This window comes from Hylobates moloch, unplaced genomic scaffold, assembly GCF_009828535.3.
Source record: "Hylobates moloch isolate HMO894 unplaced genomic scaffold, HMol_V3 SCAFFOLD_7, whole genome shotgun sequence".
Lineage (NCBI taxonomy): Eukaryota > Metazoa > Chordata > Mammalia > Primates > Hylobatidae > Hylobates > Hylobates moloch.
Genome location: NW_026652282.1, coordinates 57,400,771 through 57,412,430, shown reverse-complemented (window position 1 = coordinate 57,412,430; position 11,660 = coordinate 57,400,771). Strand labels below are relative to the sequence as shown.

General features: G+C 47.7%; 1 protein-coding gene across 1 annotated transcript; it reads left to right on the top strand.

Moving 5' to 3' along the window:
- The first annotated feature begins 1,425 nt into the window (after positions 1–1,425).
- On the top strand, positions 1,426–10,820 carry AWAT2 (acyl-CoA wax alcohol acyltransferase 2). Its single transcript, XM_032756372.2, has 8 exons — positions 1,426–1,516; positions 6,917–7,027; positions 7,383–7,453; positions 7,697–7,901; positions 8,136–8,310; positions 8,985–9,184; positions 9,405–9,594; positions 9,737–10,820. The coding sequence occupies exons 1-7, from the start codon at positions 1,432–1,434 to the stop codon at positions 9,557–9,559; spliced, it is 1,002 nt and encodes a 333-aa protein (XP_032612263.1). The 5' UTR covers positions 1,426–1,431; the 3' UTR covers positions 9,560–9,594; positions 9,737–10,820.
- The last annotated feature ends 840 nt before the right edge of the window (positions 10,821–11,660 follow it).

The window sequence follows — 11,660 nt, the reverse complement described above, 5'->3', positions numbered from 1 at the left end:
CCCGAGTAGCTGGGATTACAGGCATGTGCCACCACGCTCGGCTAATTGTGTATTTTTCAGTAGAGATGGGGTTTCTCCATGTTGGTCAGGTTGGTCTCGAACTCCCGACCTCAGGTGATCTGCCTGCCTCGGCCTCCCCAAGTATGACCTTGAGGGAACTCTTTTTTCAAAATTCTATTATAAAAAAATTCAAACCTACAGAGTAGTTGAAAGAATCGTACAGTGAACACCGACCACCTAGATTGTACAGATAATATTTTGCTATGTTTATTACATATTTGTCCATCAATACATCCCTGTATCCATCCATCAATATATTTTATATGCATTTCAAAGTAAATTGCAGACATCAGCACTCTTTTTTTGTTTTGTTTTTTTAGAGACAGGGTCTCACTTTGTCATCCAGGCTGGAGTGCAGTGGCATGGTCATAGCTCACTGTAATCTCTAATTCCTGGCCTCAAGTGATCCTCCTGCCTTGGCCTCCCAAAGTGCTAGGATTACAGGTGTGAGCTACCATGCCCAGCCTAGTATTCTTCACCCCTACACACTTCAGAATTAATGAGAGTTCAACATTTTTTTACTTTCGAGGTAAAATCCACAGGCAGTGAAATGTACACATTTTAAGTGTATACTCACTGAGTAACGAGGTTTTGATCTGTGTAACTCAAAGTTCTATCAAGACAGCGAACATCACTGTTACCCCTAAAGATTTCCTAGTCAATCCCCCAGCACAGGTAACCACTGCTCTGATTTGTTTCACTATAGATTGATTTTGCCTATTCTAAAATTTCATGTACACAGAATAATATACCCCAATATTTGTTTCTTCATTCAATAACAGGTTTATTCAGTACCTATGATAGCTCAGAGACATACATGTGATGTCTCTTCAATGTGAGTAATGAGTTCTCCCAGACTGACCAAAAGGCTGAAGGTATTTCTAAGGCCTGGCCTGTGACCTCCTTCCCTCTGCCCTCCAATCCCATTGTCACTGAGAGACCATAGACAGTTGGGCCTCAGAAACAGAAATGCAAGCCCTGTGTCCCATTTGAGCCCCAGGCTCCTTCCTGCCCATCACTCTCCACCATCCAGACTGGCCCTGGAGGCCTCTTGTAGGCTGCACGCCCACACTAACTTCCCACACCAGGGTTTCATCACATTTCTCTAGCCAAGTGTGCAAAGGAGTGTCACAATCCCAGTCCAGGCAATACCCAAGTTGGTAGAAGTACAGGTGAGTGGGCAGCTGGAAGGAACTGGATAAGCAGAGGCATTATGTGGTCCTGTAATTCTGTGGAGGGGTGGTACAGGGGCAGAGGCTAGGCAGAGGCTGGGGAAGAAAACATTAAGAGAGGAAACATCACAGACTCCTGAGCAATCAGGGCTGGGCAGCTGAACAGCACTTACCTGGAGCCACTGGAACCCTGGGCACAATGCTCTTGCCCTCTAAGAAGGACCTCAAGACTGCCCTGGACGTCTTTGCTGTTTTCCAGTGGGCCCTCAGTGCCTTGCTTATCAGTGAGTCTTCAGCCTTTGGTAGGGTGACCAATCATCCTGGCTTGCCTGAGACTGAAGGATTTTAGGGTTGCAGGATGTTCAATGGTCAAAGTAGGGTTGTTCCAGTAAAACCAGGAAGGTTCGTAACACCAGCCTCTGGCCTGGTCCACCTGGCCATGGTGTTTGTGGGATCCGTGAGTGTCCCTGTGGGCATGTGTGTGTGCATATGGGTGTGTGCCTATGCGGGGGTGTGTATATGCGCGTCTATGCACATGGACTTCGCTGCAGGTGTGCGCCCTCCTGTGTCTACATTGGGGTGTAGAGGGCATTCTTTGGGAAGATGAGGAGCAGTTCCACTGAGGCTAGCCAAGGAAAAGGGCTTGGCTGCAATCACAGGGACTCAAGCAAACCACCAGTGAGAGACAGTTGGGTCAGGTGGCAGACCGAGGCTCTGGAAACCTCGTCCTGAGGATTTCGACCATTTATCCATCCATGTCTACATGGATGGATACACTACAAACACTTTGTGAAAGTTATTTCTATGCTGGCCACTGTGTTCTAAGTGCTGAAACAAATCGTCACTATGGGAAGAGGTCCTGGAAAACATTCTTGCCTTTCCAGTGGTTCAGGTGAGCACTGGCTGGAGTCAGGGACATGAATTAAGTGACCTTGCAAGCTATCTAGGAATAAAGAATGCAGGTAGGCCTTGGTGCACAGAGCTGGCATAGAGGCATGCCAGTGAATAGGAAGGGTGGGCGGGCATTCCTTACCTCACCTCACCTGTTTTCAAATTCCAGGTCTACTATTTACTATCTGTGCAATTCTTAGCAAGGTATTTATCCTTTCCGAGTCTTGTTTTCCTCATTTGCAAAGTGGGAGCATTCAGGGTGTATTAATCAGGATGGTCTAGGTATGCTGTGCTGATAAATTCACCCTGAAATCTCAGTGGCTTAACCCAGCAAATGTTTATTTCTTGTTCATGCTGAATGTCCAATACAGGTTGGTGGGAGTCACCACTCACTGTGGACATTAATACTCAGGCTGACGGAGGCACCACCAAATTGTGTCACTGCAAAATGGGGCTTGAGGGATTACCACAGCATGGGAGGGAAAGTGAATGGAGAACTCATCCACAGTCCTTACTACCTCCACCCGGAAGTGATAGGCAAGAAACCATGAGCTGTCGCCTCATTTTGAACGTCCTTAATTACTGATGAGATTGAGCATCTTTTCGTGTTTATCAGCAATTAGCATTTCTTTTTCTATTAACTGCCCATTTATGACCTCTGCCCGTTTTTCTCTTGAATTTGAGTTGACTCTTGAAGGACAAATAGGAAATAGGTGAAGAAAGGAAGAGCATTTGGGGCAGAGAGTGGGCAACACATGGAAAAGCTAGGATGGCAAAGGGCACATAATGCATTCAAGGAGCTGCCAGTGGTTAAGTGAGGTGGAGGGTGAGAAGCACAGAATTGGTGCTCAATATATATTTATTGAATGAATGAATGAACAAACGAGAGGGAAGAAGGAAGAGACTGGAGAAACAGGCAGGGGACAGATTGTGTAGGGCTTTGTAAACCATGGGAAGGAGTTTGGACTTTTTTTTGAGAGCCACGTGGAGCCATGAGGGAGATTGACACAGGGTGATGGCATCAGAGATTACTCTAGCTCTGTGAAGCAAACTGATCATAGGAAGTTAGAAGTGAAAGGGGCAATGCCAGGTAGGAGGCTGTTGCAATAATCCAGATGGCGGTAATTTGGACCAGGCCAGTAGTGATGGTGATGGAGAGAAGAGGAAAGAAGAGGGGAGATTCAATAAATTGGAGTAGAATGAATAAGACTTGAAGTTGGGGGGTGGGGCACAAGAGAAATGGAGGATGCAAGACTGAGGGATCAGGTCCCAGTGTGAGCTGGCAGGGAGGCAGGAGGAGCAGAGAAGGGTTAAGGAGGAGAGTGGCTGAAAGGGGATGAGTCCAGGGACAAAATGGACTCATAGGACTCTTAACTGGAGTTTGACTTTGAGGTATACTAAGGTACGGAGGGGGCAGGCAGAAGAGCTCTCGGCCCTGGCAGCAGGTGTGGGCTGCAAGTGTTTGCCCCTTCCTCACTAGCTCACATAGGGCAAGTGGGGCAATGGCCCTTCAGAGGCCTCTCAGCTCTTCACTCTGGGAGTGCAATTGAATCCATCTGGACCCTAAAGGCCTTGAGAGAAGGCCCTCCCAATAAGTGAGGGAAATAGTGCAGATATTGCTATTTTAGTTCCCATCTTGCAGATGAGGAACTGAGGTTCAGCAACGTCTTTGGTCACACACAGTAAGTGGCAGATCCAAGATTCATCACATCACAGGGCACCCCACCTGAGGCCACACTTACAAGATGTCCCCAGCACTGCCTAGGTTTGAGCAGAGCCTAAAGGAAACTGGGAGGGGTCCTCTGGACTAGACCCATGCCTCTCTTTACTTCTTGAAGAAGTCAGTAGTGTCATATGGTGCTTATCAAAACCCTAGAACTGCTGGCCTTTGCTACACCCTTAATTCTCTTTCCCAAGGCAGTGCTTTTCAACTTTGTTGGTTCTTTCTTCTGGAATTTACTTCCATATTTCTAAATCTTATTATTTGCTGATGTAATAATTTTAGACATTTTCTATTGACTTCCTAATATGGAAGATGAGAATTTGGCTGCATACACTATCACTAGAACTTCCTCTTCCCCCATCCTCCCAAAATTGTTATAGCACAGGTTTTGGTTAAATGCCTATGACTAGAAAATATGATTCATAATTGAGCTATTTAGTCACCAAGATTATATTTCCTTTCCCATGGAATTTCTTGTTTTCCCTGAAGTTAATAATTGCCTCATTTTATTTTATTTTATAATTTTTTAATGTAATATTTTAAAATCAATTTTTGAATCTTAAGTACTAAATATTTTATAGAAATAAAACTTTTTCTACTTAACATAAGGATTAAAAATACCTAATTCCAATCCTAGAAGTATCATCATTGCAATTTGACAAAATAATTTCAAAGTTTATCTGGGAAAAGAAACCTTTGAGACTAGAAAAGAGGAAGAAAAGAGGAAGCACAGTTGTGAATGCTCCCTATGAAATATTGGGTAGAAAACTGTTACATAAAAAGCTTCACAGACTCTAGAATTCACAGATAAAATTATTGAGTACAGGTCGGTGGCGGTGGCTCACGCCTGTAATCCTAGCACTTTGGGAGGCTGAGGTGGGTGGATCACTTGAGGTCAGGAGTTCGAGACCAGCCTGGCTGACATGGTGAAACCCCGTCTCTGCTAAAGACACAAAAATCAGCCATGCGTGGTGGCACTCACCTGTAATCCTAGCTACGGGAGAGGTTGAGGCACAAGAACTGCTTGAACCCGGGAGGTGGAGGTTGCAGTGAGCTGAGATCATGGCACTGCACTCCAACCTAGGCGACAGAGTGAGACTCCGTCCAAAAAAAAAAAAAAAAAAATTGAGTACAGTGGTCTTGAAACAGACACACAAATTTAACATTTCACAGTGAAGCATCCTAAAGCCATATAGGGGATGGGTTTCTTACCACAAAGTATTAGAAAAATCGTTCATTTCATTCAGAAAGTCTAGTTGTAGGCTTACTCATACCGTAAACTGAAATGAATTGTAGTTAATTGCTTCATTTTACATTTCTTTTGTTATCTATTAGAAATCTATTAGTTATCATGAATTCACCCTCTGAATCTCTGCAGACATGTCAATCTCTCAGTATGGGCAAATGCAACAAGAATCTAAGTCCCCCCAATCCTTTTATTTCCTTTAGAACATCGCTGCTGGAGCCCAGTGTCTTCCTGTTACAATTTGGCCTCATGCACAGCTGTCACCTCCAGGGCCCCTGAGGCACCTTGGGTGCAAAATTTAAGAAGGTGCTCACTCTCAGGGCTGTGCAAGTGATGGGCCAGTACATGCATGACCTGAGAGTGAGTGTCTTGCTCAATGTTGTGCCCTGGGCACCTTGCTCACCTCTCCCTATCCCTGGCCCTGCTTGCTCCCCTCCTTCGTTGGGTCCTTTTTTTCCTGGATTGTATGCCTTCCTCTTTCTTGGTTTACTCCCTCATTTTGGTGAAGCACATTCTCCAGTAGTTTTCTGAGACAGGAGCATGGGAGAAAAATAATCTGAGACTGTGTGCATCCGAAATTGCCTTTATTCCACTTCTATACTTGATTAATAATTTGGCTGCATATATAATATCTTAGCTGTGCCTAGTGTAAGTATTTGAGTCTAGAGTCTGTTTAGTTCAATTTTTTGGGGAACAATCCTCCCATCATCCAGTTGTGTAGGGGAGGAGAGGGAACCTGGGGTTCTAATTCCTTGGCAGACTTTCAACCAATCCTCCAGTTTTTCTAGCCCTGCGCCTCATCCCTGCCTCTTGTGGCACCTGATGCCTCCAACTTCTGAGTCTTTCCTAGATCCTCCAGTGCAGATAGGCTCACATCTTGTAGGCATCCCCCTTACAGGTAACTAGATTTTAACTTTTTTGTTCTAAGTCAGTTACCCCCTCTTCCATCTGCTTTCCTACATGGAAATGTTTTGCTAATATCTCTTATCTGCTGTTGGCATCTCATTAATTCTCTTTCTCCTTGTGGATCTATATTTTAAAAAACATTTTAATGATAATTTGCATGGAGCTCCAGCAAGAAGTCAAGGCAAAAACTTGTGTTCAATCTGCAATGTTCAATTAGAAATGTTCTCTGTCTTTTCTAACCTTTTATTGACCCGCTTTCCCAAATAATCTTACTTACAGCTGCCTTAAAAACTGAGTCCAGTAATAATTCTGAGTGTGGCTCCCTATGACTCATCTCTAGTAACTCTTCCTAACTATGCTAACCTACAGTGTTCCTATCTTACTGGAACTTAATACAGCCCAGTACCCAATTCTATTCTGGTTTGTATTTTTCTTTGTTTGCCATCTGGTGTGCTCCCAACTGGGCCGAAGATGGGTCTTTGCTTTCCCTGGTATTCCCTTAACTAATGCCTCAGAGAGAAGATTTGGAGAGGAGGACGTGAATTAGAGGAAAACTGTTCCAGGATTCCCCACCTCTGGTGGCCCACCGCTGGTTCACTGCCATTAACCACACTGCAGGCAGAGCCCAGTGCAGTGCTGGAGCAGGGCCCAGAGAGGAGAGGGCTCACAGTGTGAAGCTCAGCTGGGGAGGAAGACACCTTGCCTCCTAGACCTGAATCAGGTCCCCAAGGCCAGATAGAAGAGGGGGCTGGGGACATGGGCAGATGGGCCAGGTGCTGGGGTGAAGAAGTGAGAGTGCTGAGTGGGTATGGGTGAGAGAGAGAGTGCATGTGACCTTGGGGTGGACAGAACTCCGGAGAGAGAGTAAATGTGAGGGACTGCTTGAAATTCATTAACTCTGGTCTGGGCTTCCTGCAGCAACCACTGTGATTGTTGTCAACCTCTACCTGGTGGTGTTCACGCCATACTGGCCTGTCACTGTGCTTATTCTCACCTGGCTGGCTTTCGACTGGAAGACCCCTCAGCGAGGTAAGGGTCCTGCTGGTGCTGTGTTGCCACGTGCCACATGCTCTTTCCCCTTCTCTCATCACAATCCTGAGAGGCTCTGGCCAATTCCCAGACAGCCCTTTAGCCTGTCCCTCCCTGGGCTAGGGAGGCTGAGGGAAGGGGTCTTTTTAAGGTGGTAGAAAGGCCCAGATCAGAACTGGAGTGGGTTAGGAGAGCGGCAGCTAGTGAAGCAGAAGCTAGGCCTGTCCTAAATTGCCCTGATATGCCCACCTTGGTTGCCACTTAAGAGGCCAGGAAACAGCAGGGGGTGAGAGCACCCTGGGGCAGGCCCACAGTGGGAATGGACAAAGCTTGGCTGTATTGCCTCTGTTTTCAGGCGGCCGCCGGTTTACCTGTGTGAGGCACTGGCGCCTGTGGAAACACTACAGCGATTATTTCCCTCTCAAGGTCAGTAGCCCCAGGTCCCCACTCAGGCCCGGGTCCAGCCCCGACTTCGGTGCTAGCAGTTGGGTCAGGCTAGGGGTGGAGGGTGCCATCAACATTGAGGCTCTTGAGAATGACGCCCCCTGTAGTTGTACATTGGGCAGCCTGCATGGCTAGACCTAGCAGTCCTTTTCCTTTCAGATCTCTGCCCAAAAGAGGAGTTCTCTACCCTGGGGATAGCCCTCCTGATTCTACTTTCTTCCGCAGCTTCTGAAGACTCATGACATCTCTCCCAGCCGCAACTACATCCTCGTCTGCCACCCTCATGGGCTCTTGGCCCATGGATGGTTTGGCCACTTTTCCACGGAGGCCTCAGGCTTCTCCAAGATATTTCCTGGCATCACCCCTTACATACTCACACTGGGAGCCTTTTTCTGGATGCCTTTCCTCAGAGAATATGTGATGTCTACAGGTAAGTTGGCTCCTAGGACACAAAGCCAAAGAAAAAATGGATCCCCAAGGGAGAATTGTAGGGGGATGCATGAGAGCAAGGCCAGCTCCCAATCCCCTCTGGTGTGAAACAGCTATCATAGGCTCACCTGCCTGATGTTAGGCTCCTTGCACTCCCCCTCCTTTGAAGCAGTAGAGAGGAAACGTAGGGGTTTGGGAAGTGACCAGTGGCTGTTGGGCTTTTTCTATCCACCAGGGGCCTGCTCTGTGAGTCAATCCTCCATTGACTTTCTGCTGACTCGTAAAGGCACAGGCAACATGGTCGTCGTGGTGGCTGGTGGACTGGCTGAGTGCAGATACAGCCTGCCAGGCTCTTCTACCCTGGTGTTGAAGAACCGGTCTGGCTTTGTGCGCATGGCCCTTCAGCATGGGTAAGGACAGCTCCAGTCCAGGCTGGCGGAAGGGATCCAAAAGTGTTGCAGGGAAAGAAGAGGGGGTTTCGACGAAAGGACATCCACAGAGAGAGGAGGAAGTATACAATACATTCTTATGAACTATGGTCATCAGAAAGATAATTTTTGTCAATTAAAAAAATAAATAAGTTAAAAAAAAAAAGAGGGAGGAGGAAAGCCACCTCTGGGTTGAAGAGCTGGGGCCAGGTCCTGGAGGCATTTCTGCTGAAGCAGAACGGGCAGAGGGCCAGCCCTGAGCCTGTTCTCCCTCACACCAGCCTCTCATCTGGGCTGGCACCTCTATACAAGGGGAGTGGCAACAACCCTGTCTCAGAGAGAGCCAAGCTTAGCTTGTGTTAAAGTGAAGAAAATCAACTGGCATGGCCCTTGGGTCTTACTTTCCAGCGTTTCAGACCCAGGGGTTCCCAGGAGGGTCTGGGCTTGCCTCCTCCTTTAGCTTACTGATGCTTTGCTCCCACAGGCAGCCAGGGGTAGGCCACAGAGCCCCCACACTCAACTTGGATCTAGGCACAGCTGGACTGGGGTCTGGGAAGCCTGTAGGCAGACCCAGGGATCATGGGCCGTCGGCGTGTCTGGCATTTGACAAGGTCCCTACCTTTCTGGGCTTCAGAGGATATGCTTTTGCTCTGCAGAGTGGCTCTAATACCTGCCTATGCCTTTGGGGAGACGGACCTCTATGATCAGCACATTTTCACTCCTGGTGGCTTTGTCAACCGCTTCCAGAAGTGGTTCCAGAGCATGGTACACATCTACCCTTGTGCTTTCTACGGACGTGGCTTCACCAAGAACTCCTGGGGCCTTCTGCCCTATAGTCGGCCTGTAACCACCATCGGTGAGTGGGCGTTTCTGCTGGCAGCCTCAGTCTAGGACACAGGATCTAGCTCTGAGGCTGAACCTCAGCTCTGACTCTGCTCAGAGGCAGGGAGGCTGGCTGTGAGTGGCAGCTTTTTGAGGTGAGGATGGGGAGAGTCTGGGCTTGAAGCCTGGGGCCCATTCTGAGGAATGAGCTATTCTGATGCTTTCCCCTTTTCCTTCACTGTCTCCCCTGGCAGTTGGGGAGCCTCTACCAATGCCCAAGATTGAGAATCCAAGCCAGGAGATCGTGGCTAAATATCACACACTCTATATTGATGCCCTACGCAAACTGTTTGACCAGCATAAGACCAAGTTTGGTATCTCAGAGACCCAGGAGCTGGAGATAATCTGACAGACATCCCCAGCAGCCTTCAGCCTGGCTGGAAGGTATGGACCCAGTGAGAACAGGAGGACAAAAGTCACCTATCGGGCTCCCGCTCCTGATTTGACCAGTCCTCCTTATGGGGAGGGGCTATTTATTTGCTTGTTTTCTGCACTCCTTTTCCCACTTCATTTTTTTTCCTTCCAGCTCTTTTCTGCCCTTTCTTTGCAGCTACTGGAGAGATAGTCCCAAGAAACAGGGAAGAGCCTAGGGGAGAGGTGTCCTGACGGCACTTTGGCGCCAGCATTGAGGAAAACAATAGACAAAATAAAAAGCCCATCTTCTGATACCGCGTGTGCACCAACTACTCTGTTTTGAAGGCTCTGGGATGCATGTCTCGCCTTCTCTCGCTGTCAAACAGCCCCATCTCCCAGCATTGAGCCCCATCTTCTGGCATTGAGTCCTACTTCCTACAGGAGTAGGACTGGGGCCTTGAGAGCCAGTGGGCTTTGAGTTCAAGCTCCACCAACTTCAAGCCACGTGACTTTGGGGCAATCAGTCACCTCTGAGCCTCCTTCCTTCATCTATAAAATGAGACTAACAATCTCTCTCCTGCTTACCTCAAAGGCTGTTGGGGAGATCAAACAATATTGGACGTGATTGAACTTTATAAAGTGGAGAGCTACACCAACCATTTTCTTCTCCAACCATTTTACCCATTTCCTGTCCCTGAGCAAACAACGCCCTAAATACCCTCTGCTACCCACTAGCCCGCACTCAGTTTCCACCTCACAGAGCCGTAACAGAATGGGTTGGGCTCAGGCCTAATTTTCTCTGTCGTTCCCTCAGCAACTTGCCTATACTTGCATGGCCCTGTAATTCTGGCCTTTGTTTGAGAGTCAGCCAGCCTGCTCAGGATGGAAATGAGGCGCCTGGCTTTTAGCAGCCATAAAGAACTCTCCTTCTGAATGGCAAGTCTCTCAGACTCTTGGTCTAATGGCTGTTGCAATGACAGGCTACAAAATTTGGCTCACAGCCCTCTCATTCCATCTCTCTTGGGTGGGTGCCATTTGGTCCAGTGATTTACCTGCATTACGTTCGTCAATTTGGTCTGCAATATCCTGCGTGTTTACTGCAGTGTGAGCTGCTGCCTCTACCCTGGGTGCCTGCCTCATGTGATGATTTGTATACAGTGGCCAAAGACATGCTTCTGCTTTTCTGCTGTCTTTGTTACTTGTTGTGCCAGAGATTACATTTTCCCTGAGCTTCCATAAGGTGTTTTTAAACAGTCTGTAGCTTTCCTGTAACTGGTTTCCTTAAAAGAAAAAAAAAAACAAACCTCTAAGGCGGCCATAGGACCAGCCTGGGCTCCAACACCCAGACCATGCACACCTGGCCATTGCAGGTTTGTCGTGGTCTACTGTGTGCACATTGCTCCACCTATACGATGGCACAGGGGCGGGCCCAGGGAAGCCAAAAGATTGGCGGGGGGCTGGGGGAAAGGCTGCTGGGGTTGTGAAAAGCGCCAGACCTCTCTTGAGCTACGTGTTCTTGAGCTGCAATCTGGTCTTTTTCCTGTGAGCCCCTTCCTTATTGATTTTAGCTCAGGATGGATGGAGGGGAAAATAGGCAAATACTACTTTCCCAGGTAACAGCAGCCTCGGCTGGGAAGGAATCAGACCAGGTTGACACACTTACTAGTTGGGTAACTCTGGGTGAGCCACTTAAATTCTTTAAGTGTTGGTTTCCTCATCTGCAAAATGAGCTGGAGGCTGGGTCTACCCAAGCTATTTGGGGCCCAGGCCTGAAGTATCTTTTGTAGATGCCACATTCTTAAGCTGAGAGTGAGTCAGTTCTGTGTATTGCTGCCCCAGGACAATGTTCCTTTTGGCAGGACATCGAGCCTACCGGTCATGTGGTCACAGTCACAGAAGACCTAAGGCAAGCTTGTCTAACCTGTGGCCTGTGGGCCACATGCGGGCCAGGATGGCTTTGAATGGGGCCCAACACAAATTCATAAACTTTCTTAAAACATTATGATAACTTTTTGTGACTTTTTTTTTCTTCTAGCTCATCAGCTATCGTTAGTGTTAGTGTATTTTATGTGTGGCCCAAGACAATTCTTCTTCTT

Excerpts from the sequence above, each read along its gene's own strand:
- AWAT2 (XM_032756372.2), top strand. The coding sequence starts at position 1,432 with ATGCTCTTGCCCTCTAAGAAGGACCTCAAGACTGCCCTGGACGTCTTT. Across the intron at positions 7,028-7,382 it reads CTGGAAGACCCCTCAGCGAG|GCGGCCGCCGGTTTACCTGT; the intron begins GTAAGGGTCCTG and ends CTCTGTTTTCAG. Across the intron at positions 8,311-8,984 it reads CGCATGGCCCTTCAGCATGG|AGTGGCTCTAATACCTGCCT; the intron begins GTAAGGACAGCT and ends TTTGCTCTGCAG.